Source organism: Phocoena sinus, chromosome 2 (assembly GCF_008692025.1).
Source record: "Phocoena sinus isolate mPhoSin1 chromosome 2, mPhoSin1.pri, whole genome shotgun sequence".
NCBI lineage: Eukaryota > Metazoa > Chordata > Mammalia > Artiodactyla > Phocoenidae > Phocoena > Phocoena sinus.
The window spans coordinates 69598991-69622433 of NC_045764.1; the positions used below are offsets into that span (position 1 = coordinate 69598991).

The 23443-nt window shown below is 35.9% G+C and overlaps 1 protein-coding gene across 7 annotated transcripts in view; it reads left to right on the forward strand.

The window, feature by feature from the left end:
• DENND4A (DENN domain containing 4A) overlaps positions 1–23443 on the forward strand; it is a 137607-nt gene that overhangs the window by 81085 nt on the left and 33079 nt on the right. For 3 of the 7 annotated variants that reach the window (XM_032617651.1, XM_032617642.1, XM_032617668.1), the window contains exons 15-23: positions 11407–11540; positions 13966–14101; positions 14476–14682; positions 14776–14904; positions 15174–15315; positions 15718–15849; positions 18141–18257; positions 18868–18996; positions 22054–23153. In XM_032617651.1, the coding sequence (XP_032473542.1) occupies positions 11407–11540; positions 13966–14101; positions 14476–14682; positions 14776–14904; positions 15174–15315; positions 15718–15849; positions 18141–18257; positions 18868–18996; positions 22054–23153 (2226 nt within the window). The remainder of the gene's footprint in view (positions 1–11406; positions 11541–13965; positions 14102–14475; positions 14683–14775; positions 14905–15173; positions 15316–15717; positions 15850–18140; positions 18258–18867; positions 18997–22053; positions 23154–23443) is intronic. The other 4 variants (XM_032617659.1, XM_032617676.1, XM_032617685.1 and 1 more) reach the window with 2 other exon arrangements.

Sequence of the window (23443 nt, forward strand, 5' to 3'; positions counted from 1 at the left end):
TATGGAGGTTCCTTAAAAAACTACAAATAGAACTACCATATAACCCAGCAATCCCACTACTGGGCATATACCCTGAGAAAACCATAATTCAAAGAGAGTCATGTACCAAAATGTTCATTGCAGCTCTATTTACAATAGCCCGGAGAAGGAAACAACCTAAGTGTCCATCATCGGATGAATGGATAAAGAAGATATGGCACATATATACAATGGAATGTTAGTCAGCCATAAAAAGAAACGAAATTGAGCTATTTGTAATGAGGTGGATGGACCTAGAGTCTGTCATACAGAGTGAAGTAAGTCAGAAAGAGAAAGACAAATACCATATGCTAACACATATATATGGAATTTAAGAAAAAAAAATGTCATGAAGAACCTAGGGGTAAGACAGGAATAAAGACACAGACCTACTAGAGAATGGACTTGAGGATATGGGGAGGGGGAAGGGTAAGCTGTGACAAAGCGAGAGAGTGGCATGGACATATATACACTACCAAATGTAAAACAGATAGCTAGTGGGAAGCAGCCGCATAGCACAGGGAGATCAGCTTAGTGCTTTGTGACCACCTAGAGGGGTGGGATAGGGAGGGTGGGAGGGAGACGCAAGAGGGAAGAGATGTGGGAACATATGTATATGTATAATTGATTCACTTTGTTATAAAGCAGAAACTAACACACCATTGTAAAGCAATTATACTCCAATAAAGATGTAAAAAAAAAATACAGCAATTATGGCAAAAAAAAAAAAAAAAAACCTGAATGGGTGAAGGACGAGCAGCCTAGCATGGGTTTTGGAGCCCATGCCTGGTGAGGAGAGCATCTATCCATGCAGGGGGTGGCCTAGCATGGGGGATCAGAGGACGAGCAGGATAAAGAACGTGTCCATGCTGGAGGACAGACTGTTTCCAGGAGTCAGAACCTAAACAGGATGCGTCCATGCAGACATGAGGACAGCACGGAGTGTCAGAGTCTAAGCAAGGCAAGGACAGTGTCCCCACTGGGTAGGCCCAGCAAATGGGGTATCATAGTTTAATCTGGATGAGGGAGATGTCAGCCTGGTGGGGCAGAGGGTTGGTCTGGAAGGAGTTGTCAAAGCCATATTAGGGTGAAGGAGTCATATGCATGGAGGAGGAGTGGTGTTGGAGATGGGAGATTGTTACATATGGAGGGATTGATCAAATAAATAAGTACCAAATGTGTCTTATAAAAATGATTTTCGGGCTTCCCTGGTGGCGCAGTGGTTGAGAGTCCGCCTGCCGATGCAGGGGATACGGGTTCGTGCCCCAGTCTGGGAGGATCCCACATGACGCAGAGCGGCTGGGCCCGTGAGCCATGGCCGCTGAGCCTGCGCGTCCAGAGCCTGTGCTCTGCGATGGGAGAGGCCACAACAGTGAGAGGCCCGCATACCGCAAAAAAAAAAAAAAAAGAAAAGATTTTCATCATGCAAGATGTAGAAGGAAAAACACTGCATTGGGAATCAGGAGAACTTTGATCTCAGCGTTCCTACTTGTGACTTTAGTCAAGTCATTTAGTCTTTCTGTGTTGTTTTCTTATGTACGTTTTAAAAGTATTGTGAGGAAAGATCATTATAACTGCATATTTCACAGTGTTCAGTGTAGTGTTGTGTGAACTATAAAGTAGGAAAATTTATGACGATTTTTATATTTTTCTGGTTTTTATTCCAGTTTGTAGATTAGTAGTTAATTTGGTTTTATTACTGCATGAGGTAGAAATGTTCAACTTTTCAATGACTTACACATATGAAGAACAGAAACAAGTTCAGAGCCTTGTGGAGGAATTTACACTTTCCTTCAAATTGGAACACCTGAGGGATGATTGATGTGGAGAAATACTGTTTCTGGTGCTGATAGAGAGTTAACAAGCTAAGATGCCCAGAAATATCCACCCTAGTCCTTGAAATGCTTTAGAATAGGGAAAAGATGGATATATGTCAGTATTTGCTTAGAACTCATAATTCATTTTCCCACAGAAACACTGATATGTGGTGATTAGCTGTAGTTCAGATGGTGCATGGCTACAGTGTTGTGTTACAAATATGTATTAAATTTCTTTTTGGTGGATTGATATTCTAACCACCTTTTAGGACATTTTTTAAAGTCCAAATTTATTGTAGTATAATATACAAACAATAAATGCACCTTTGAAGTGTGTAGTTTGATAAGTTTTGGCAAATATAGATTTCCATGTAACCATGACTCCAAAACAAAGAACGTTTCTATCACCCCAGAAAGGATATTGTTTGTTTGTTTGTTTTTGCAGTACGTGGGCCTCTCACTGTTGTGGCCTCTCCCGTTGCAGAGCACAGGCTCCGGACGCGCAGGCTTAGCAGCCATGGCTCATGGGCCCAGTCGTTCTGCGGCATGTGGGATCTTCCTGGACCGGGGCACAAACCCGTGTCCCTCGCATCAGCAGGCGGACTCTCAACCACTCCGCCACCAGGGAAGCCCAGGATATTGTTTTGAGGGGAAATTCATTTTCTGTATTTTGAATAACCTATTTGTAGACAGACTTTTTTTAATTTTTATTTTTTTAAAATATTTATTGGACTTCCCTGGTGGTGCAGTGGTTAGGAATCTGCCTGCCAATGCAGGGTACACGGGTTCCCACATGCCACGGAGCAACTAATCCCATGCACCACAACTACTGAGCCTGCGCTCTAGGGCCTGGGAACCACAACTACTGAGCCCACGAGCCACAGGATACACGGGTTCCCACATGCCACGGAGCAGCTAATCCTGTGCGCCACAACTACTGAGGCTGCGCTCTAGGGCCCGGGAACCACAACTACTGAGCCCACGAGCCACAGCTACTGAAGCCCGCACACCTAGAACCTGTGCTCTGCAACAAGAGAAGCCACCGCAATGAGAAGCCCGCGCACTGCAACGAAGAATAGCCCCCGCTCGACACAACTAGAGAAAGCCCGCGTGCAGCAACAGAGACCCAACGCAGCCATAAATAAATAAATAAATAATTTAAAATTTATTTATTTATTTATTTATCTGGCTGCACCGGGTCTTAGTTGCGGCACATGGGATCTTCATTGCCACGTGCAGGAGCTTCGTTGCAGCATGTGGGATCTAGTTCCCTGAACAGGGATTGAACCTGGGCCCCCTGCATTGGGAGCACAAAGTCTTAACCGCTGGACCACCAGGGACGTACCTATAGACAGACTTTTAGAACTCTGCCTTTTTGTAAGTTGAGTTCTGCCTGCTTAAAGCTTTGAAATCCTGTTTATTTTGAGAATTAATATTATAGCTCCTTGACAGTTTTGTCTTCATTGCAGCATTGTACTAAGAACATGGTTTTCAGTATTTTAATCAAATTTTTAAGTTTGCCTTATTTGGTGCTTATAAAGTTAAATATTAATAGAATAAATAAACAGAAAGGTGTGCTTTAAATAGAAAAGGTGTACAATGAATAAAAGAGTATGCTTTAAAGAATAATTTCTCTAAATCCCTTTTTACAGGAATAATTGTTTTGGTTTTTGTAAATAAAAATGATGTTTCTGACCAGCATGTACCTTGAAGGTTTTTCCTCTATTGTGCTGGGCTTCCACTGGTCACCTGTATGTACTCACTAAGCTGCGATTGTGAACAGTGGCATGTATTTGGGTAACAGTTGTTCCTTGTGCCAAGTCAACTGAATCATAAGGGACCAAATTTTTGCTAATAGCATGCTTTAGCCAATAGATTTATTAATCCATATAGGAATACTGAATTAGTTGGAAAAATCCAGTTAACAGTGCAGAAGAGAGAAATGTTGTATTGTTCCGTTTTACTTTTTGCTCATTTTATGTGTCTTGTTTTCACAAGTTTGTGTTTCAGCTAAGAACTCATAGTATCACATGGTTTAAAAAATACTCATTAGGGCTTCCCTGGTGGCGCAGTGGTTGAGAGTCCGCCTGCCGATGCAGGGGACATGGGTTTGTGCCCCAGTCCGGGAAGATCCCACATGCCGCGGAGCGGCTGGGCCCATGAGCCATGGCCGCTGAGCCTGCGCGTCCGGAGCCTGTGCTCCGCAATGGGAGAGGCCACAACAGTGAGAGGCCCGCGTACCGCAAAAAAAACAAACAAACAAAAAAACTCATTAATGTTGTAAGGCATACATGACATAATTTTGCAAGGTACTTAGGGTATCATGTTCTAAGGAGGATATTTTATTACTGATAATTACTATATTATATTGTCTAGGATTTTCTGAAAATAGGTCACCTGTTATTTAGTTGATAAGAGTCAAAATGCGAGGCGTGACTGGAGTGATTGCTTAAAGAATATAAATTCTGAGAAGTCTCAAAAAAGAAACAATCCAATTAAATGTAATTATTATTTCTAGGCAGATTGTTTTCCTAAAATGCTATTTACCCATTCAAAGTCTAGATTCAACAAAATATCACTTATATATAATGGATTAATGTTATACTTAAAGATTTTGATGATTCCTAAGAAAATCAAAACTGAAAATAAACTCACTAAAACATAGTTACTTGTATTTGCTTTATTACAATTCAAGGAACTGTTTTATTAGAGAAAATAACAAAATGTAACAAAATCCAAAATTTATCTTTTTTTAGTTAAAATTGATCTTATTTTATTTGTGATGTCATAAAATATATCTTAATAACCTTCATATATAGTGAGAGTAGAGGTTAATTGTATTCCTAGTATTATTAAGCAGAACTCTCTGAAATAATAAATAATTACACAGTGCTGTTACTACTTTTCATATTTTAATACCACAGTTTAAGTGCATTCAGCACAGCAAGTCAGTGCTTACTTTTAATCTGTAAATGGTTTTTGAATATCAGTAATACTTTTAAACTAGACATTCGTGTGGGGTTTTTCCTTAGTTGAGTGACCTTAAGCTTAATTTTTTAAGTGAACAGATCCCCTTACCTCTGGCAGTTTAGCTATGAAAATTAAGTAATATTAGATGTGCATTAAGTGCTTAAGGTTGAGCAGAATCCATGACTAAGATTGAACAGAAATTAGATACATTCCTCTTTTGATCTTAGCCTATCCAAACAGAAAATATTTGACCAACTTTTAAAAAGCTGGAGTGAGTAATCCTGAATAGGAGTAAGAAAAACAATGTATGAAAATTATTTGAGTTTCATTTATGACTAATTTAAGAACCATGTGTTCTTGTTCTTCATATGATTGTATTTTAAATCCTTACAATCTGTTCCTATAGGATGCAGCTTAACTAAAAGCAGTTTTGTGCAACAAATAGTCTGGTAAGGTTTTTCTTGGTTTCCCAAGCATTCCTCTGCAGTGTTTTCTGAGCATTTTAATGTCTTGTGAAAAAATATGAAGAGAATATGAAAATTATTTTAATTTTATCCTGCCATGGGTGTTGGATTTCTTTTTTCTCCCAGTAGAGACAGATGTCACTGTGCTTTCCAAAAGACAGAAATGCCCAACTGATAAATGGAGGATTTATTACATGGCTGTTTTTGTAATGTTGAAATGAGATTTTATTGGTAGACAAGATAGGGGAAATATCTTTTACCAAGGTACTGAATTTACAGAGCACAATTTTAATATTTTAGTAGACTTTACAATACTTAGAGTAGTTGTCCATGTCCACAGATTTTTTTCTATGCAAGCAAAGACACAGGTCTGACAGGGAGAAGCTGATAAATAAATAAAAATTTAAAAGCACCTGGTGCTCACAGACAAGTAGTTCTCCTATAATGTTACATTATGGAGACCGGAGTAGTTTCCAGCTTCCTTTCCAATGACCTTGGGTATTTGTTGGACCAGAATAACCTTTTTATTCTAGTCCATCTCTTCTACTTCATTATCATTGCTGCCCTTATAATTTCATTTACCCCATTTCATCTGCATAAAAATGTTTGTATAGAGAGCTTCTCATTTGCTTTTGGGTTGTCCATGGATACCATATCCTACTAAGGGATACAAGTGATTTTGAGTTATCATTGACATGTTCCTAATGTTGTTTTGTAAAGTAACAGGAAGTGTGGAAAATAAAAGGGAGGAAAAACTCCATAAGCCCAGTACCCTAATATCCACTTTACATTTACTTTCAATGTTTTTACATAATTATAGTATACTTCCTAATTTTTTACATAACCAGATCTTATAAACATTTTTATATGCTGCCAAATCTCTAAAAAGTAAAACATAGCCTAGTTTAAAAAGTCAAATGATTTTACATTTTTTCCCACCCCTAGCTTCTTTTTTTTTCTTTTTAATTTTTATTGGTGTATAGTTGATTTACAATGTTGTGTTAGTTTCAGGTGTGCAGTAAAGTGAATCAGTTATACATATATCCACTCTTTTTTTTGTTTTTTTTTAAGATTCTTTCCCATATAGGCCATTACAGAGTATTGAATGGAGTTCCCTGTGCTATACAGCAGGTTCCTGTTAGTTATCTATTTTATATATAGTAGTGTGTATATGTGAGTTGCAATCTCCCAATTTATCCCTCCCCCCCCTTATCCCATGGTAACCATATGTTTTTTTTCTATATCCGTGCCTCTACTTATGTTTTGTAAATAAATTCATTTGTACCCTTTTTTATGATTCCACATATAAGTGATATCATAGGATATTTGTCTTCCTCAGTCTGACTTACTTCACTCAGAATGACAATCTCTAGGTCCATCCATGTTGCTGCAAATGGAATTATTTTGTTCTTTTTTTATGGCTGAGTGATACTCCATTGTATCTATGTACCACATCTTCTTTATTTATTCCTCTGTTGATGGACATTTAGGTTGCTTCCATGACCTGGCTATTGTAAATAGTGCTGCAGTGAACATTGGAGTGTATGTATCTTTTTGAATTATGGTTTTCTCCAGGTATATGCCCAGCAGTGGGATTGCTGGGTCATATGGTAGTTCTGTTTCCCACCCCTAGTTTCTGTTCCCAAAGGTAAGCACCTTCTCTTTCAGCCATTTCATCAGCCATTTTCCTTAAGATTTCCAAATAATGTGTTGTCATTGCTGCTTATTGTTTTATATATTATCTATTAATGTCATATTTACCACCATCACCAAAATTCTCCCAGTGTAGCTGTTCAGATGGTTGTTCAATGTTAATATTTTTATCACTGTATATAATCACAGGTAGACCATATATATATATTGTAGTTAAATTTCCTTTTATGTATGGACTTTTGTTTTCCCTGAAGTTAATAATTGCTATATTTCTTGTTTTGTGTGTATTATTAATTCATCTCCAAACTCTTCTATGAAGGTAAAAAAGCTAAAATCTCTCAATTTTTCTAATACTAAGTAATCTGTCCGTTTGGTTTTTGTTTGTTTGTTTTTAAATTCTTGCTGGAGCTTTCCATCTTTGTGTTCCAGTCTGAACTGACTGCTTTCTATCTAGTCTGTCATTCTGGGATTTTCCTTCACCATCATCTTGGAATTATACTGACCTCTCTCCGGATTTGTATCCCCTGCTTTCTGGCTTCAATAACTTCTTTCTTGGTTTATTTCCTCGTTATGGTGAATCACAGCTTTCAGTAGTTTAGTGAGAAAGAGTACATGAGAGATACATTTTTTGATGCCCTGCCTGTTTGCAAATTTCATTATTCTGCCTTAATACTTGAATGCTAATTTGGTTGGATGTAAAATCAAGTCATCACTGCATTGTCTTCTGGCTTGTCGTTGTTGAGAATAACATCTAGTCTAACAGTATCTTGATTTCTAATCTTCTGTGCCTAATCTCTTTTTCTGTCTGGAAGCATTTAAGATCCCTGATATTCTGAAATCACAAGGATATGCCTGGTGTCAGCCTTCTTTTCTTCCCTGAGTTGGACACTTGTAGGCCCTTTTAATCTATGGTCTCATGGCCTTCAAATTGTGGGGAATTTTCTTGCATTTTTTTCTTTCTTTTTCTTTCCTCCACTTTCTCTGTTCTCTTGTTCTGAAATACATATTTGTATATTGGCCCTCTTGGCCTGATCTGCTTAATTTTCTTTTTTTCTTTTTTTTTTCCCCATCCCATTTTCTGCCTCTCTGTCATTCATCTCCACTTTCTGGGAGATTTATTCAATTTTATCTTTCAACAATTATAGTATACTTTTTACCTCTGCTATCATTTTTGTAATTTCCATAGCTCCTTTTCATTCTCTGAATGTTCCTTTCTTCTTTTTTTTTCTTTGTAAATATTTATTTTTATTTTATTTATTTATTTGGTTGCACCAGGTCTTAGTTGTGGCAGGTGGGCTCCTTAGTTGTGGCAGGCGGGCTCCTTAGTTGTGGCAGTCAGGCTCCTTAGTTGTGGCATGCATGTGGGAGCTAGTTCCCTGACAAGGGATTGAACCCAGGCACCCTGCATTGGGAGCGCAGAGTCTTAACCACTTAACCAGGGGAAGTCCCTGAATGCTCCTTTCTTATAGCATCTTCTTGTTTCATGGGTGTAGGCTTATTCATTTCAGTTATTTTGAAGGTTTTTTTCCCCTTTGCATTGTCTCTGCTTCTTCTAAATACCTTTTAATATTTGTTTACTTTATTCTTTTTCAAGTTATTGGTTTTTTGTGTGATCTTTCGTTGGTATTTGTTGTCAAGTGTGAGGCACAGAGAACTCATTAGAGCTCTTTCTGGGAGGGTGGGACTTGGAGCTTCCTTAGGTATGAGACTGATGATCATAAAGGAACTCAACTATTTCATTAGAGTCCCTATTTGATCAGTGTCTGTAGTTCTTTTCTTTTAGGCTATGTAGTTTCCCCAGGAGGTATCTCCAGTCTCAAGCCTGGAGTGCATAAGCCTGACTGCAAGTATTCTCAGAGCTGAGTGGGGAAGGTAACTAAGATTTTCCACTTGTTGTAACATGTAGGCTTTTACTCACTTCACCTGTTTTTATTAACCTTCTTCATCTTCCTCAGCTCTGCCCGGTGTCCTCAAGTCTAAAGTCCCTCTGGTTCTTCACTCAGAAAGACCCAACCTAGTCTTATGCCATGTTGGGGAGAGGTAGTGGCCTAACTATACTGGGTTGGGCAAGGGATCTAGGAGTTCTTAAATGCAGGATTTAACTAATTCTCCTGATTCAACCCCACTTGCCCTCCCATCTTCAGGGGCATCATGGTTTTCATTCCTGACCTTTCTGGTGCTCCGTAGAGCAAAATGGCTGACTATTTGGGTGCTCTCCTCTATCCCCTCACCAGTGCCAGATATGTGGCTTTCAGCTTTGACAGGTCTCATCAATCTACTTTGCAGCTTCTGAAATGTTTTGAACTCAGCTCTGCTGTTGTCTTCTCTCCAGTTCATTTTGTCGTTGTTGTTGTTTTTTAATCTCCTTACTCTCATTTTGGTGAGATTTTAGGAAGGATTGAAGGTAAATTGTTGTGTTTAATTTGTCTTGTTCAACCAGGAGTCTGCATAACCTTCACTCTTTTCATTTTGAATGATTGTATATTTCATCTGTGTATCATCCTTTATTCATTTACCTATTTTTTGACATGCAGATGACTTCCAATTTATTGCTATTGCAGTCCTGCAAAAAAAACATCTTTCATTCTGATAGCTTTTTTTCATGTTAGGTTATTTTCTTAGAACTTATTCTAAGAAAGAATAAGGTTTAAACACATCTTGCTTTCTAAAAAAGACTGTACCAGTTTGGAGTACCAGCAGGGTTTGTGATTATCCAACTTACTATATTTGTTGTATCGTTGCTAGTTTTACCATATGAAAGTCTTTTTGACAGGCTAAAAAGAAAGGCACCTTCTTTTATACTGATTAACTTTCAGATATCCTTCAACAGAATTGAAATAAGTGCTTATTCTAAAAGCAATATAGTCTGCCTTGTTTAAATTTTTATTCTGAGCATTTATTACTTTTGTAATTTTTAAAAAGCAAATAAAAATAATATTCATTATTTTTAATTGGAAAGCAAATAACAATATAAAGAAAATTAATTGCCAGTAATACCATCACCCGTAGGTAACATTTTGATAACAGATGTGTATGCGCATCTGTGTGTATGAGAGACTGCACACTCAGAAATATATCTATATGACAGATACAGGCACACTCTTAAAAAAATTAGAATCACACTCTGTGTGTGTGTGTGTGTGTGTGTGTGTGTGTATACACACAGACATTTATATTATTTAGTAGTCTGATTTTTTCATTTATCATTATTTTGTGAACATTTTCTCCTGTCATTAATTATAATTCTGAAACACGCCTTAATTGTTGTCTAAAATGTCTGGATACACCATTAAAAACATTCTTTAATACTAGAGATTACAGCATGTAATGCTGTGAAATTATAAATAACAATTTATATAAGAAGATTCTGAATGTATCGACTCTTCTTAAAAGTTAGAAAAACTTTAAAGCTATCCCTGTCCTTTTTTGGTATACTCTGCCCTAAATCCTTATCTTAAGATTTAACTTGTTAATAACTCTTGTTTTCCCATTTATTCCTGGCTGGTATGTGACATTAATTCTGTCTAACCTGGAAAAGTTCTGTGGGTTATATTTTGTCATCTGTCATTTTGTGTTTGACATCTGGTTTAAATTAATGTCAGTGTCGTGCTCTTTAGTTTATGAGTGCCTTTTGGGAAGTTTAGATTCTATGAAGTTTTTATTTTTTATGACTATTACCTTACCATAGAGTATCTGGGGGAAATAGTACTACTAAAATGCTTTAAATATTGATGTGACTAGAATCTAATTCAAATGTGCTTCTACATATGCTGGAAGAACTTAGGGAAATTCGTTATATTTAGTAGAAATCAAAGACAGAACCCAGTATTCTCAACACACACACACGTACGTTTTAATATTATTATATGTTAATATAATAATATTTTAAAATAGTATTTCTTGAATAAATTTTCATTATTCAAAATGCAAAAATAACATTAAAAGGTATATATTGGGAAATCTGGTCCTGTCCCATTCTTGTCCACTCCCTTCATCTCCTCTTAGCCAAATAGATACTTTTTTTTTTTTTTTTCCTATTTTTGGCTGCGCTGCTGCGTGGCATGCAGGATTTTAGTTCCCGACCAGGGATCGAACCTGCATCTCCTGCAGTGGAAGCACAGCGTCGTAACCACTGGACCGCCAGGGAAGTCCCTCTTTTTTTTTTTTTAAGTATTCTTTATGTGACTACAAGCAAAAAATGAATATGTGTTCTTATTTTTCCCTCTTTTTTTTTAATTAAAAAAAAATTTTCCCTCTTTCTTACTTAAAAGATAGTATACAATCTCCTGAATCTTATTATTTTCACTTAATTATCCTGGAGAGCTTTATATAGTGCTACGTAGAGGACTTGCTCATTCTTTTTTTTTAAAAAAATAGTTCCTTAGTATCCAGTTGTGTAAATGTTTTATTTAACCATTCCCCTATAGACAAACATTTGTCTGGCGAATGTATTTTTTTAATGTATGTTTTTTAAACTCCTTCAGGTGGATATGGACAAGAGTGGTGAAGTGCGACTTATAGAACTGGATGAATCTTTCAAAAGTGAACATACTGTTTTTGTAACACCACCTGAGATTCCCCATCTACCCAATGGTGAAGAACCCCCTTTACAGTACAGGTATTCAAGAGGCAGAATGTTTGAGATTGAAAGAGAGAAGCAATCCATCATCTGTGACGTAGCTTTCTAAGGACTGTGGTATTTTCAAAAATCCAAACTTTACAGATCCCTAATTTTTAGGTGGTAAGCAAGCTTATCCCACATCCATTACTAAGTTTTGAGGTATAAAAAGAAAAAATATATAATTTTGCATTCTATAGACTTAAGAAGCTCTCTAGATCTGCATAAGTATATGTTCTCATAAATGTTGATTAAGAAGTTAGGGCCCACCCCACCAAAATGCAGCACTTTTATTACAGAATTTTTATTTTTGTTTCTCCCTAAGGCTGGTTTCCTCACTTTCATCCCCTCCCCCAACACAGGCTGGTTAATGTAACCTTGGTTTACAAAAGGATTATCAACTATACTTCAATTTTTTAAAAAAGGATTAAATCTAATTTAGAGTCAGTATCTGTGGCCTTGATTTGGATGATGTGATTTTTTTAGGCTTTTAATTTTTCCATGAGTTTTATAAAGTCAAGGAAATTCAGGACTATTGGGATTGGTCATTGTTAATTTAGGAAATTGGCTCAGGTACTGTGCTAAGTGCTTGGTATAGACTTGAATGATCCACTGGTCTTGTTTTCAAGTCTAGTGGGAAAGAGAAAAACTCTGAGCACAGTGATAGGGTTATGATAGAGGTAGATTTATTATACATCTATATATCTAGATATGTATTTATATACATACACACAATATATATTATATATAACATTTGTTATAACTAGAGGTAGTTTCTAGTATACCATTAAAATGGCATTTCCTTTTAGATTTTTTAAATTCTCCAATAATTTCTTATTTAAAGATTCTAAAACCATTTCACATCTATTATTCATTAAGTCACAGTTTGTTATTTTCATTGAAAAGGGATTTTTCAGGATATCCTCATTTATAACTTGGATTGAATTCTTCTTTTTACAGATGAAAAAGTAGTGTAACACATGTTTGTGAATGTTGATTACTTCATAAGCCACCTGATTCCTACCCTTAATTTTTATATATTGCTCATGTCAATTTTTAGAAGTCTGCCTTTTCTCAGAGACATTTAAAATATTTCTCATAATTTCTCTTTCTTCTTTTTCTTGCTAAACAAGATCTCATTTCTTTTATCTCTTTCGTACATTATACACTTCTAAGACTTCTTTTGGTATATTTCACTAATATAGTTTGTTTTTCTTTTTGTGGTTTGGTTTTAACTTTTTAATTTAAAATTTACCTTTAGTCCTTTAATAAGAAAATTACTTAGCTTAAACAGTTCCCATTTTTTAAAGAATCTAAGTCATTTTTTTTTCCTTGAGACTACTAATATAATTTTGGTGTAATCATACCCATCATTGGAAAATCCTTAAGTGTCTTTAATGGGCACAGTGGATCCTGTTAGTAGGAGGTAACTCATATACTTGCATTGTCTGTATAAAATGATAGGACAATAAGTTTCCATAAGATACACAGAATGGTCTTATTATCACACCATGTTCATACAGTGAATTTTCTTAGGGGACATAGTTTTCCTGAACTTCATTGCTATTTTATTCCTACTTAACATTCAGTCATGACTAATATTTTCTTATTCTACTGGATTTTCCTATAATAATGTATAATAGATATAGTTTATCTTTTATTATAGTTAGTTTTCTTCTTAGTTAATTAAAACTATTTATATGCCTTTAAGAATATTCTAAAGTAGGATAAGTTTTCTCCTCAGGGACTTCTTCTGTCGTCTTAGCATGTCTTTTTCCCAGCTGCTGCTACCTTTTAAATGCCCCAAACACTCTGCTCTAGCACCCAAATTAGGCCCACCTCCTCATAGAGTTGCCTATTCTAATCTTTGTTCCTCTTCTCCAACCTCTTCAATTTTCTTTCTCATAAATGAGGCCCTGAATCAGCTTACCTAACCAGTTAAATCCATTCATGATAATGTAATAGGTTGTCCTGGTTGACTTATGTTATTTGCATTTTTTTAAGAGGAAGGTTCTACAGTAATATGTTAATCCAAACAATGATATTAATAACTGTCCTGTGTGAAAGAGTATTGATTTGGTGGGCCTTTTACCCGTATTATCTGATATGTTTGCTATTTATTTACACGAATACTAACAAAGTTATTTTGAGTTACTTTGGAGTTTGGTGTCAAGTTCAGCAAAATTTAAATGTATTTCACTTTTTTCCCTCTAAAATACATACTTGAATCTGTATTTGGCTATTACATTTTTATTAGTATAGTAAGAAAAGCAACATTAGCGTGAATATTTGTTGATTATCATAGTCTGATGGAGAAAGATAGTTAAAATAAGTTAATAAGTTATTGGTCATAATTTATTTTTAGCTTGTAACCAGTATGATCATCTATGTGTGCTTGAGATTTTTTTTTTCTTTTCAAAAACAGCTATAATGGATTTCCAGTTCTTAGGAACAATTTATTTGAGAGACCTGAAGGATTTCTACAAACCCGAAAGAGCAAATTGCCTTCAAAATCAAGTAGTCCTAGTAGCCCTTCTCCCATGTTCAGAAGAACAAAACAGGTGCTTTGATGATTTTGTATTCTTCATGTAATCAAGTATTAGAACAAAAATAAATTTGACACTCTTCCTCCCCTAATATACTTTAGTACCCCATATATAACTATTAGTAGATCATTTACGCTCCCTGAAGCATTCTGAAGAAAATTTAGAGTAATCTGACTTCAAAAAATTAACCAGTTCTCTTGTCCTAGAACATTATTTTACATGTTGTATAATACAGATTAAAGCAGAGACTTGAATATATGTTAATTATAGACAGATTTTGTTAGGGAGACATTATAAAAGCATGTGAGTTGTACTTGCTCAGCCTTCAGTTAAGGATAAGGATGCTTAAGTGTGCAAATTTATTAATAAGATCCTTGCATTTTTTCTAGGAAATTAAATCAGCCCATAAAATTGCCAAGAGGTACTCTTCCATTCCTCAGATGTGGTCTAGGTGTCTACTGCGTCACTGTTACGGGCTGTGGTTTATTTGTCTCCCAGCTTATGTGAAAGTATGTCATTCAAAAGTCAGGGCTCTGAAAACAGCCTATGATGTGCTTAAAAAAATGCAGTCAAAGAAGATGGATCCACCTGATGAGGTAACAATTATCCTTTAAAATGCATTATTTTATTCCAGATTTATGTACATAGATATTTTGATTCTGTACACTTTCGAAATTACTGTGTTCCAGGTGTGCTACCGCATTCTTATGCAGCTCTGTGGACAGTATGATCAGCCAGTGCTTGCAGTTCGAGTGCTGTTTGAAATGCAGAAAGCTGGTATTGACCCCAATGCCATAACTTATGGTTATTATAATAAGGTAATTATTTTGACTTAATGGAGAAAGAGTATAACTTTTGTGATTTCACAACCTTAGTTTAATGGCAGAAATAAATGATGCAGGGGTTATTTGGTATTTGTTTTAGAGTATCTAAAATATATTTTGTAAATTGGAAGTAAGATTTTTTTTTTGTTCTATTGATATTCTGGATTATACAATCTACTTATTCTTTAGATTAACTCTAAAGCCAGTGGGTGTTCATTTATAAAAATTATTTTACTAATTATTTTATTTTGTCAAATGAATAGGCTGTTTTGGAAAGTACCTGGCCTTCAAGGAGTCGTAGTGGCTATTTTCTTTGGACAAAAGTGAGGAACGTTGTTTTGGGAGTAGCACAGTTCAAAAGAGCTTTAAAGAAACACACACATTTATCACAAACAACTCTCTCAGGTAATTAGAAGTTTTTAAGGGATGTATATGTCGTACTTTTTCTTTAAAATTAATTGACTAGTTACAATTTCCACTTTTTAGAAATTTTAATTAGTTTCAAAATATTGAATGTTTTCTAGTTTTTATTGCCATTAAGCAAATTCTAATATTAGAGTGTTCTTCCCATTAAAAAAAACACCAAATTTTACTTATTTTGTTGTAACTTAAATTTTCAACCTTTGGTGGTCTTGTTTTAGTATTCGTTAATAATTCACAATAGGTTTCTTTGTTATAGTTGTATTTTGCTAATTATGTGACGCTTGTCATGTTCAGTATTAGTAGATTATTAACTTGAGCAGCAAGCTAATATGTATTTTTGGTATCTCCGTGAGTAGTAAAATGCTGTCAAATTGTGTTCTTAAGCAGATGGCAGTGACCTGGATGCTGTTAGTCATGGCAGCATGGATAGTGGTCATGGGACACACACTGTGGAGCAGGCACCTTTTAATACGGGTTTAATCAAAGTGTATGCTTCTGATGATAGATCTAGTACAGGTTTGTGTGTGCTTATGTATACATTTATTACAATACATTTTAAAAACTAGGTTTGCTAGCCTGTCTTTTTTAGATTTTAATTTTCAGTGATATATGTAACTGTCACTTTTTAATTTTATATGGTAGGCATATGACATTGTATTTTATAACTATGCAATTTTATTCATTTTCTATTTGAATAGAAATGAAAGTTTAAGAAAGTATTCGAGTGTTTAGTCCATGATAATCCAATTAACTCTGGATAGTACACAGGTCTCTTTATCATATCATTTTCTTAGGGTAAGTTCTTCTTTGTATTATGAACATGTTATTATAGTTCTTTTAATGTTGTTAGGATTTTAAAAAAAGAAACTTAGATCCCTGATCTGAGTTAATAGTACCATATCAACATCAATTTCCAAGATTTAACAGTGTCCCATGTTTCATGTAAGATATTATCATTCAGGGAAGCTGGATAAAGAGTACACAGGAACTTTTTGTACTGTATTATTTTTGCAACTTCTTGCGAGTCTTCATAAAAATTAGACATGACTTGTGAATACAGTATAAGAACTACCTATTAATGGACAGAAATTTTAAAAATCTAAGCATTAATAATAAAATATGGAAGCTTCTGTCTCTTCAAATTTTAACATTGTTGGTCTGTCTCCTTTTATGCATACTTTTAAGAGTAATAAATATAAGCTATGTGCTTTGATATGTTGTTCTTCTTTGACTGGTTTTGTTTCTTTCTTTTTTTTTTTTTTTCTTTTGCGGTACGCGGGCCTCTCACTGTTGCGGCCTCTCCCGTTGTGGAGCGCAGGCTCAGTGGCCATGGCTCACAGGCCCAGCCGCTCCGCGGCATGTGGGATCTTCCCAGACCGGGGCACGAACCCGTGTCCCCTGCATCGGCAGGCGGACTCTCAACCACTGCACCACCAGGGAAGCCCTGGTTTTGTTTCTTGTTCATGCAATTGTGAATTTAATCACAGAGTTGTAGTAGTCATCCTTAGGCATTATCTCTTAAAAATGAAGAAATCCATCTTTTGTTTTTAACTGTGGCCTTTAAAAAGGCCATCTTAGGGGGCTTCCCTGGTGGCACTAGTGGTTAAGAGTCCGCCTGCCGATGCAGGGGACACGGGTTCGTGCCCCGGTCTGGGAAGATCCCACATGCCGCGGAGCGGCTGGGCATGTGAGCCATGGCCACTGAGCCTGCGCGTCCGGAGCCTGTGCTCCACAACGGGAGAGGCCGCAACAGTGAGAGGCCCGCGTACCGCAAAAAAAAAAAAAAAAAAAAAAAAGGCCATCTTAAAGCAGTGCAGACCTTATAATAAAAGCATGAATTTTATCAAGATTATCTTCATATTTTATAATTTATAGTTTCTTTGGAAATAGAGATGAAACTGATTAGAAAAAATACCAAACTCAAAATTATAACAAAGATATTAAAGTAAATACCTAGTGATACTTAATACAATTTCTTTAGATAGTTCTTTGCAAGCTTATAAAACCATTTTAAATGCAGTCATATACTCATATAATCATAACAACCTTTTATATTATAAATCTGGGAACTTGAGATTCAAACAAAAAGGTTAAGTGGTTTACTTAAAATCATGTCTTCTAAGGTAGAGTACTAGAATTCAAAACCTTATGTTTTGATGCTAATCTAGTGAAAACAATTTGCTGAAAATTACAGAGAGCCTCTTTAACAGAACAGTATATTAGAAGCTTTCTTATATTGATGCAGAGTTTGCTTTTCTTAATAGCTTTAACACTAGGTTTTTTTCTCATTCCCATGTATTTGTACCCATGTGCAATTCAGTAATTATTCAGTTGAATTTTCAGAATAACTACCTATCAGTAAGTTTAAATAAACCCATATTTTTGGTCAGATGATTTAGACATTTGGCTCCAGTGATCTGTGTGTGAGTGTTTTGTTAGGAGTTCCCTGCAGATTTTTCTTCTCCGTTGCTTAGCTGGATCTCAGACCTTCACCTAGAAAGGTCATGGACTTGTATAAAGAATGTGTGGTTTGTCTGTGTCTTTTGGAGCCCAGATAGTAGTGTGAACATACGTAATTACTGTTGACTACATTGTGAAAGTAAAAATAAATTATTTTGTGATCATCCCTTTCTTATGTTAATAGAGATGGGGAGGAACTAACAAAATAATGCTTTCAACTGGAAGTTATCCAGAAAAATTTCTATGAGTAAATCTAAACACCAATGTGTTGCTTCTAATTCCAGTTCTTCTTACTAAAGAAGTTGATGATAAACAGCATAGGGTTTTTTGTCTTTTTCTTTTTCCAGGTGGCCAGTCTGACCTTGGATATAATTCACTATCTAAGGATGAAGTTAGAAGAGGGGATACATCTACTGAGGACATTCAAGAAGAAGAAGATAAGAAAGGGAGTGATTCTAGTTCCTGTAGGTACTAAGTTGATATTGTATAAAACTGTGAGCTTACATTAATAGAAAAGTCGAGTGACTTTAAGTATAAAAGTACTAATTTTATGTTTCATTTTCCCATTGTTACTCCTATTTCCTCCCATTATAAAAGCCCTCTATACCACCTAATATTCTAATGTACGAGTACTTCATGTGTGAAGTTTGTAGTCTCAGTGGCAAAACACCCTCCAATCAAATACTATTCTTGTAGTAGATATATATGTTTCTTCAAACAGTGGCTCTTTTCTGGGGCTTAACAGTATTTTTATTTAATGCTTTTATTAATGGTCTGTGACTTATATTTTTCCTGCTTACCTCCCCCCGTCAAAAGCAGTGTTTCACAACCAAAGAAGAAATATAAAATGTATGCACGGACCTCATGTGTAACCAGTACTTAGTTGTTTGATACACACCTTGAGGACTTGAATGAATGGTATCAGTTATTCGTGATTGACAAATGTAGAGGTGTTCAGTATTTTCTCATCACGTATTTTCCGGTAGAAGTATTTAGAACTAAAAGCTACTTCTCTTTATGGCTCCTCTGATGTATATAGATTTCATCTTAACAGTTGCATTTTAATCTTTACAGTGTCAGAGAGCGAGAGTGCAAAGGGAAGTGCTGATTGTCTTCCTAAGCTCAATTATCAAAGTTCTTCCAGTATAGTTCGCCTCAGTGCTGCAACTAACAGTGCTGATAAAACATCAGGAGAAAGCACAGGTAAGTTGAATGGTATTCGTCTGTTATGTGCAGAATAACTTGTATCTGTATTTCTAGTGAATATATTTTTTTTAAGTCTTAATTCTGAAGGGATTTTTTCATTTTTCGTTTTTTTGTTTTGGTTTTGGTTTTTTGGTATAGTTGTGCAGCCTCTCATGGTATAGTTTAGAAGCTTAAATTCTGTATTTTATAATATAGTTTGTTTAAGCTTTTATTATAACAAAGTAAAGGGACATACCTACAAGCTGCCTTTTGAGTTTGGACTGTGGGGAGTTTTGGGAAGGGGGAAGTGGGGAGCAAGTGAGATGATCAATCTGAGGGTACCAGACACCTCGCCAATTTTTAAATGAAGCATAGAGTTCCTTAGTCTTCGTGTTGTTCCTGTTTTTTTCAGAGGCGAAAGGATAGTCCTTCAGGTAGTTTAAATAACAATACCTAATATTTTTTCTTTTCAAAGCACTTTTTATATATTATTTTTCATTTATTATTACAGCAGTGCTTATATTAGTGAGAAGCGGGTATTAGCACTCTTTCAAAGATGAGGAAACTCAGGCATAGTCGGACTATTGGCAGGTCCCATAAGTTCTCAGCTACTTAATGGAAAAGTCAGTTTAGGATCTGGGATAATACCTGGTCTCACAAGTTTTTCATCAGACTGTTTTGGGGGGCACTAAACAGACATAAGATTCAGAGTTTCTAGTGTTAATAGTCTGATTTCATAATTACATTATTTGATTTTTTGTATTAACTCAGTTCTGCATCATTATAATCTAAACAAACATTGAAGGACTTGTGCTGTCAAAGCTGAAATATCTCTATAAAGGGCCCTGCTGCTGCAATGATGTTTGTTTTTCTGCAGCATAGTTAGATATGCCTCTAACTAAGGGGTAGGCAAACTGTGGCCCATGGGCCAAACCAGGCCTACAGCCTGGTTTTTGTACAGGCGCACAAGCTAAGGATGTTTTTTTACATTTTTAAATGGTAAAAAATCAAAAGAAGAAAAATATTTTGTGACACCTGAAAATTATATGAAAGTTCAGTGTTCATAAACAAAGGTTGATTGTCACACACCCAGCTCATTCACTTACATATTGTCTATGGCTGCTTTGGCACTACGTTGGCAGAGCTGGGGAGTTGCCACAGAGACCTTATGGCCTGCAGAGCCTAAAATATTTACTTTCTGGCCCATGACGACCCCTGCTCTAGATTTTTGACTTGAAAACTTTCCCATCTGTTAAGTACTCTGGGTTTATCACTACTACCAAAGACTCTATGTGGGATTTATAGGAATACTTACTTTTCTGCAACTTTTTTCTTACATACTAGTACTTGCTAGAATTCAAAACACCTTTCAAGTTTCTTCATGTGTTGCAGTACAGTATATGTATATTTTATTTATATCATTATATAAATAAATGACAGCTTCTAAAAGATGTGGGAGTGGAATAACCAAAGAAATGTTTTAATGTTTGGTTGGTAATTGAAATAAAATCATCACCCTATGGTTACTTCATGGTTATCTTGGGAATTTTAACATTTTGATAAATTTATATTGAATTACTGAGAATTCAATCACAAGACAATTTACTCTGAAATGAAACATGCTCTGAAGTATGAAAACATACTCTGAAATGTTTTTTTAAGCCTAATTCTGCTTTTAGTGTGCTTTAACTTTTTACCTTTAGCTACCACATTTAGCTGTAACATGGCATATTATAATATATTATACTATGTTATATTCTGGGTTGGTCTCTTGGCTGCAGTTGTTTCCCAGCAGACAATATTCATTCAGTGATTATTTTTTGAGCTCCTACTATACCTGCTACCATATGCCAGGTGCTACTGAGGATATGGTAAAGAACAAAAATAAACATGGTCCCTGCCTCCATAGAGAAGTACATGGGAGGGCTGGGAAAACATTAATCAAATAAGTAAATGTAAAAACACCCTGATATTAAATACTGGCAAGAAGGGCTGTAAGGGCTTCCCTGGTGGCGCAGTGGTTAAGAACCTGCCTGCCAATGCAGGGGACACGGGTTCGAGCCCTGGTCCGGGAAGATCCCACATCCCGCAGATCAACTAAACCTGTGCGCCACAACTACTGAAGCCCACATGCCTAGAGCCCGTGCTCCGCAACAAGAGAAGCCACCGCAGCGAGAAGCCCGCGCACCACAACGAAGAGTAGCCCCCGCTCACCACAACTAGAGAAAGCCTGCGCGCAGCAACAAAGACCCAACACAAACAAAAATAAATAAATTAATTTATTAAAAAAAAAAAAAAAGAGTAGTTGACAATACCATACCTAGACTAATGCTTTAGAAGACTCCCACATAAGGACAATTAAAGTGATCAAAAAATCTAGATTTCTGCTTTCAGCGTAGGTACCTAAGTAATTTGGTAAAAAGCAGTGAACAGTGTTTCTGAATAGAAAGTGGCCATTCACATTTGACTGTTATAAACTTGAATCAATATGTAAAGCAAAGGTAAAATTACTTAGCCACATCTATAGTCATAAGGATTTGGAGTTTTAAAAATAATTTTTATTTATGAATAAAGCTCACATAGCTGCCTTTTATTTGGTTTGGTTTAGTGTTTTTGGTTTTGTTTTTATAGGCAGAAGACTCAGAATCTTAAGGTCGTCTAGCACAACCACAATTGTATAACCATTGTTATTTAATCCGTTCAGTGAAATGGACATAAATTCATTATTATTGTTGTTAAATATACCAAGGGTAAATATTAATCTTACAAGTTTTAAAAAGCAGTGCATCCTTATATCTCAGATCATACCCTTCATATTTGATTTGAATCCCAGTTCTCTCGCTTAAGGACTGGGTAACTTTGGTCTAGGTAATCTATCAGTTTTTTCTCCAAAGGATGTTGGAATGATTATGGTAGATAATGTGAGTAAAGTGCCTAGTATAGCATCTGTGAAATAGCAGGCACTTGATGAGTGCTTGCTGTTATCATTTTATTACTAGTATCTTAAATATTTAAGACAACTTATATTTGCATGTTACATTTTTCGTGGCTAAAAACACTTTTCTTGTTTTTTAGAAAGTTCGTCTGAGCCGCTCTTAATATCATCTTTTGAGGATACAAATGAAACAGGAAACATTCACAGTAGATGCTTCAGAAAAAGACATAAAAGTGACAATGAGCCTAATTTGCAGCAGCAAATATCCTGGGGAAATAGAAACCGAAATCTTAGTGGAGGAGTACTAATGGGACTTATGCTCAATAGAATTAACCAGGAAGCAAACCCTGGAGATATGGTTGAAAAATTAGGAGCTGATGCAAGAATTCTTTCAAATGTAATCTCAAAAAGCACAAGACCAAATAGTCTTGATATTGGAAAGCCATCTTTAAGATCAAAGAGAGACAGTATAGAGAAGGAATCTAGTGATGATGATACACCTTTTGATGGTTCTAATTGTTTGGCAGATAAAGTGGATTCTCCTGTTATTTTTGACTTAGAAGACTTAGACAATGAAACAGATGGATCAAAAGTGGGGTACATTGCTCCACAAAATCCTAAGAGGAGTCAACGCTTGAATAGCAGCTTTTCAGTAAAACCTTTCGAAAAAACTGATGTTGCAACAGGATTTGATCCCCTCTCTCTTTTGGTTGCTGAGACTGAACAGCAGCAAAAAGAGGAGGAGGAAGAGGAGGAAGATGATAGCAAAAGCGTTTCGACACCATCTGCTAGGCGGGATTTAGCTGAAGAAATTGTGATGTATATGAATAACATGAGCAGTCCTTTGACAAGTCGAACACCAAGCATTGATTTACAACGGGCCTGTGATGATAAAGTAACCACTAAGAAAAGTCCAACGTTGGTCAAGGCATGCAGAAGATCTAGCCTGCCTCCTAATTCTCCTGGGCCAGTGAGACTTACCAAATCTAAAAGTTACTCAAAAAGCGAAGACAGACCAAGGGATAGACTCTGGTCTTCTCCAGCCTTCTCACCTACTTGCCCATTTAGAGAAGAATCTCAAGATGCATTAACCCATTCATCACCTTCATTTAATTTAGATACACTACTAGTACCTAAACTAGATGTTCTAAGAAACAGTATGTTCACTGCTGGAAAAGGAGTTGCAGAGAAAGCAAGCAAATGGTATTCAAGATTCACCATGTACACCACATCATCCAAGGTAGGTGTATTAGTGTTTCCTACTTTTCCTTTTACCCTCCTCCACCACCAAAAGTATCTTACTTGCAAAGATGTCTGTTTTTACCATTCTCCTAAAATACAGCTTTACAGAAAGGACTCTTGGGATGCATAAGGTTTGTAAGTATCAGAATTTGGACTTGAACAATAACTTCGAAAGGAAAGAATCCACTAACTAAGGTTATATTTTTAGTTCAGTTTTGAAAGAAAGTGATCTGTAGCTGAGTAAAAATTAGAGTCATATGAAAAATGCTTACTGAGCTTCATTATTTA